Source organism: Anser anser (genome assembly GCF_964211835.1).
Source record: "Anser anser genome assembly, chromosome: 7".
Classification (NCBI taxonomy): domain Eukaryota; kingdom Metazoa; phylum Chordata; class Aves; order Anseriformes; family Anatidae; genus Anser; species Anser anser.
Window position 1 is genome coordinate 22,306,597 of NC_139727.1, and position 5,661 is coordinate 22,312,257.

At 41.6% G+C, this 5,661-nt stretch overlaps 1 protein-coding gene across 1 annotated transcript in view; it reads right to left on the reverse strand.

The window, feature by feature from the left end:
- Positions 1–440: 440 nt before the first annotated feature.
- GDF2 (growth differentiation factor 2) overlaps positions 441–5,661 on the reverse strand; it is a 6,466-nt gene continuing 1,245 nt past the window's right edge. The window contains exon 2 of the mRNA XM_083843677.1: positions 441–4,466. Coding sequence (XP_083699803.1) covers positions 3,520–4,466 — 947 coding nt within the window. The 3' untranslated portion in view covers positions 441–3,519. The remainder of the gene's footprint in view (positions 4,467–5,661) is intronic.

Consider the following 5,661-nt stretch of genomic DNA (forward strand, 5'->3'; position numbering starts at 1 on the left):
AGTAGCAGCAAGCTGCTGGTCAACATCCACAGTTTGGTGGCGAGGGGCGCTTTTCTCAATGTCTGAAGGGGCCTGGCTTGATGCAGGTGGCAGGGTGCTTTGCCTGCTCGTGCAACCTGTATATTTTCTAGTGCTTTTTGGCCACCTGGCTGATTCTTTGCACCCCAAGGAAACTGAGAAGTGAATGTGAGCAGTTGTTTAAAATCAAATTTTCAAAACTACCTAAATTGGGCTGCTAAATTTACAATGTAAAACCAAACACCAATTTGACACATACTTCAGCCATGCCATAGGTAGCATCTGTAGTCACTACTGGGTTCTCATTCCTTCTTGACCCTGATCGTCACCCTGTGGAAAGATTCATGTTTCAATTTACTGCTATATCAACCAAAATGTTAAGCCTTTGGGAACATGATCATTAAAGCTGGCTGGAGGAGGAATTGATATTTTTTTTTTTGTTGTTGAAATACAAAAGAGACTTGTACTACAATTTTGGGAATAAGTCTATAGAGCTTCACTGGAATTGTGATAGCATAGCTAGGATCTGAATTTTTGAGCCAAAAAAAATGGCTTTAGATCTTTTTATTTTTATTTTTTCAAGTAAGTTTGGAAAACAAAGATCGATATTTGACTTCAGAGTGTGAAAAAAAGAATAATTGATTGTAGAGAATTTCTCTCTGTGGGGACTGGTCTTTCCCCTTCCCTACTATTTCATATGATTATGGATGAAGTCCTGTATTCAGTGAACTTGGAATTATAACAAGGACCTTGTGTTTAGATGACTTAAGAGCAGCACACAGTTGCAATTACCTTAACACATGGGTGAATAAGTTTTCTAATGTGTTCACACCACATGCTTGTTCAATGGTTTGTTTTACTTTAAGAAGAGAAGTTATACAAAATATCATGAGTTTAGGAGACATCAACAAAACAAGAAGAGAATATGGGGGGTTCTGAAAGGAATAAGACATAACAACTGTAAGATGACAGAAGCCAGTGGGGAGTGGTAAAATGAGAGGATGTCACAGGAAACCTAAGAGTTTAATGACATGCATCTATGGATGGATGGAGTTCGCATGGACCCAGACCTCAGATCTGATCCAATTGCAGCCCAGTTCTAATGAAAAAGGCTATAAATCAGTCCCAGGATTCTGATGAATCGTGCTTTGTGCTCATGATCTGTGATATAACCATCAGTTCTTGATGGAATTATAACCATCCTGCTCACACTCACCTGCTATTTTCTCTGTATTAAGTTAACAATAGTAAATAAACTGCATATTAGATTTCAAGCTGAGCTGTTCGTGCCGAATGAATTCGTCTTGCCCACAGGCTGCCTTAATTTAAAACATATGTATTCATTTGAACCATTTTGCTTCCATACATTAAGCTTCTGTTGAGACAATATTCAATATTTTGTACAGACATATAGTTTGCTATGAGTTTGAATCAAAAATGTTCTCTGATAGATTTATTTTTTTTTTGTGGAAGGTGGAGTGATAGAAATGAGGTGGACCATGACGGCTTTGTACAGCACTTAAAATTAGCACCTGAAAACAACACAAGACACTGTCTTTTCTTGTATGGGCAAAACCTTCACTAAAATCAAAGAAAGTTTTCTTTAATTGCAGGAAAGATGGGATTCTTGTTTAGTGAAAATACAAGTGAAGTCAGGAGGACCATTGTATGACAGTGTATTTATCTTATGCAATAGCATGTGTCCCAGAACATAGACAGGTATTTTCAATTGATCCCAGTTCTAAGGCGTGAAAGAATTTTGTATGACGGGGCAACCCTGGCTATACGTACAGAGTGGGTGACAAGACGCTGGAGAGCAGCCCTGCAGAGAGGGATCTGGGGGTTGTGGTTGACAGCAAGTTGAATATGAGCCAGCAGTGTGCCCTGGCAGCCAGGAGGGCCAACAGTATCCTGGGATACATCAAGCACGGCATCGCTAGTTGGTCAAGGGGAGTGATTGTCCCGCTGTACTCTGCGCTGGTGTGGCCTCACCTCCAGTACTGTGTGCAGTTCTGGGCACCACAGTACAAAAAGGACATGAAACTGTTGGAGAGTGTCCAGAGGAGGGCGGTGAAGATGGTGAAGGGCCTGGAGGGGAAGACATACGAGGAGCGGCTGAGGTCACTGGGCCTGTTCAGCCTGGAGAAGAGGAGGCTGAGGGGGGACCTCATCACAGTCTACAACTTCCTTGCGATGGGGAGTGGAGAGGCAGGTGACCTATTCTCTGTTACCACCAGTGACAGGACCCGCGGGAACGGTGTTAAGCTGAGGCAGGGGAAGTTTAGGCTGGACATCAGGAAGAGGTTCTTCACCAAAAGGGTGGCTGCACACTGGAACAGGCTCCCCAGTGAAGTAGTCACTGCACCAAGCCTGTCTGAATTTAAGAAGCGATTGGACTGTGCACTTAGTCACATGGTCTAAACTTTTGGGCAGACCTGTGCGGTGCCAGGAGTTGGACTTGATGATCCTTATGGGTCCCTTCCAACTCGGGATATTCTATGATTCTATGATTCTATGTAAAATAGAGTTTCTCCTAAGAAGAAATAAAGAAAAAGAAACACAGCCTGGTGGCAGACTCCAAAGAAATTATTTAGACCCCTAAAAATGAGTTCTTTTCACAAGTGCTGAGCACTGCCAACCCCCACTGTTGTTAGGGTACAGCTCCTAAGACTGGACATTGTTTGACTGCATGTTCTTGCAAAGAAATACTAAGAATATGCAGTAGGTCAAAGTGGCTCTTTATCTTTGTGCAGAGATAAGGGCTGCTGTTCCTCCTAGGAAACAGTGTCTAAGAAGCGGAAGGCTGTGCTTCTTATCATTCAAGTATGTGCCATAAAGGGGTAAAAATAGGGACATTGAGGATAAGAAAGATGAAACCAAGGCACCTGCTACCCACAGAAGGAAACTTGGGAATGAGACGAGATGGAGAGTCTTGTCTGTTTTGGAAATTGCAAAACTTCACTTAGAGGAGTAAATAATTTGCATTAAAATCATCTGCAAAAGCCTCTGAGATTACTGACGTGAGAAAAGGCTTGCAGAATTTAGACTCCTGACTTTACCATGCAGACCAAATTCAGCTCACTGAGTTTTACAAAAGTTGAAAATGTCAGAACTGAATGACAGAGTTATATTTCTGTATCTATTAAACATATACAGGACATCCTCAATTCCATAGGCTGCTTTGAAGATGCTTTGGTTTGTGACCTGAACTGATGTGATTTAAGAGAAAAGTTCAAATAAGGTATTCAGATTATATCACTGTTAGAAATAATGCATGGTTCTTTCAATCTCACAAAATTTTAATTCATGATACATAATGCAGACTATTTACAGTGATTGCCATTTTTTTAAATGCCAGCTTTCCTTCAAAAGAAGCAGCACCAACAGCTAGCCCAATGCTGTGCTCCAAACCTTGTTTGCAAGGATTTTCATTTGCATTACTAATGTACAGATTTACAGAGAGCAGAAAGGGGTGTATTCTTAGAGCTTCTGCCTTGTATACTACCTGCAGCCACATTCCGCCACTTTCATCCCTTCGTAGTTATATATCAACGTGGGTACCCCAGCATCATCCTTATACAGAATAGAGATGGAATCCAATTTGGTTGGTACACAGCAGGCCTTAGAAGCTTTCTTTGGGTTTTGGAGGTGCACCAGAGTTTGAACAATAGCGTGTTTTGTTGGGGTAACGTTATCTGTCAGAGGGAAGAAGCAACCTCCTTTGCACTCAAAAGCCTCATAGTCTTTGGGAGCGATGATCCAGGAATCCCAGCCAATCTCCTCGAAGTTCACATGGAGGGAAGTTCTCCGGCAGTGGTTGGCTAGGATGCTTCTCTTGCTTCTGGAGGAATGCCGGCGGGGCCCAGTGATGGCCTTTCCCTCTCGTGGTTCTTCTTCAGACGAAGTGTTGTTCTTTCCTAATTTATTTAGTACATTTTCTTGTTCGTGAACAATCATCTCCCGGAGCTCCACTTTGGTCTCTTTTGTCCCATTGCTGCGGTCATTGGAGAACACTATTAACAGGGGCAGATTTTTTTTGTCAGGAGTAACACTGATATCCAGCTTCCCACAAGTGAAACCACCCAGAGCCTTACTCTCTATAACAACCTCTAGCTTGTTTTTAGTCTTCAGTTTGTCTGCCCTGACCCATCTTTTCACAGCGCTGGACACTTCAAACATCTCCCAGCCACACTCCTGGATATTGTGGGAAACGAGGAAAGATTTTGTGCTTTCTGGGTTTTCCCAATGGTCTCCATCTAGAACATCATAAATGACCAAGTTGCCTTCCAGTCTAGACAGAGACCCAACTTCCCTGTGACAGGAGATAAAAATTCTCAGTTCAGCTCTGGTGATTTCCTCATATCGTGGAATAGAGATGTTGAAGAGCAAGATGTGTTTCTGAAATGGATTTTCTTCTGGTGAAGCTAAAGAAACAACATCTGCAATAGGAAATTAAAACACGTGGTTACAGGGCTTCTGACTGTCCAAATAACTTGCTTTTCAAAGATGCAGGGTATATTTTGGAAGTGAAATAAGAACATGGTTACCTAGTAATAAAAAAATAATACTGTCTTCTGGCCGGGTTTCAGGGGCAGAGAGCGAAAAGTCAAAATGGAGGTCCCTGATGGTGGTGGTATTCTCACCAAGATTTCATGGTCAGGTGAGTATGGGGAGGAGTGGAGGGATAGCATCAAGAGTCTGCCTAGAAGAAGGTGTGGGTAGTGCTGGTCAATAGTAGGTGTGTAAATAAAGCATCTAAAGTGTTCAAATTTAGCATTTTCCTGAAGAGATTTTTACAGAAAGGATTCTCAAAAAAAGCTGTGGGAATTTACCACTGATCATAGTGCAATGGGATGAACTGCTCGCCTAGTATGGAGAAGTATAGTGTGTACTTGTCTCTTTCTAAGAATTAGTTGTGCTGAGGCTTTTGCCTCAGCTGTCTTCAGATAGCTTTGAAAGCAGCTTGGGTGACTGAGAGTTAGGGGAAATAGAAAAGCGTTTGAAAAACCTGAATCAAAGCTTGAGGGTCTGTCTAATTTGGCACTTGGTGATAAACAGCCTTTCATGTCTGGGTCTGTTCCAGGCAGGACTCACTGAGCTTGTGTGATATATATATATATATTTCCTGCAAATGTATGTGCAGTACCAGCAATCTGCCTTGGGAGGGGCAGATATTTGGCTGGAAGATCATATCGGTAATGTTTTAAAGTGATCACTGACTGATGTCTATTTAATGGTCAATGTGAGATAATTACTCAAGCATCATTTAGGGCAATTTTAATTGGTTACTTTTGACACTTGCCTACTTTTTACACTTTTTCAGCGTTTACCCCCTAAAGCAGTCTGAGAGGAGAGTGGGATGTGGGAACTGTAATCTAGCTGTTATACTGTCTAGCTGTAATCTGGCTGTCATACTGTTAAGGTTTCTTTCTATTTCAGGACTAGGGTCACTGATTTGAGAGAGATCCCTATAGTGCTGTTACCTGCATATGTCTATTTTTTTATATAAACAGATTCTCCCTGTCGCATTTCTATCCCAAGAATTGCATTTACTTATAACTATTTTTTACTGCTTCTTGAGGTAGAGCTTTCAAAAATCTATTTATTGTTACACAGATCTTGATCTTTTGTTGTTGTTGTTGA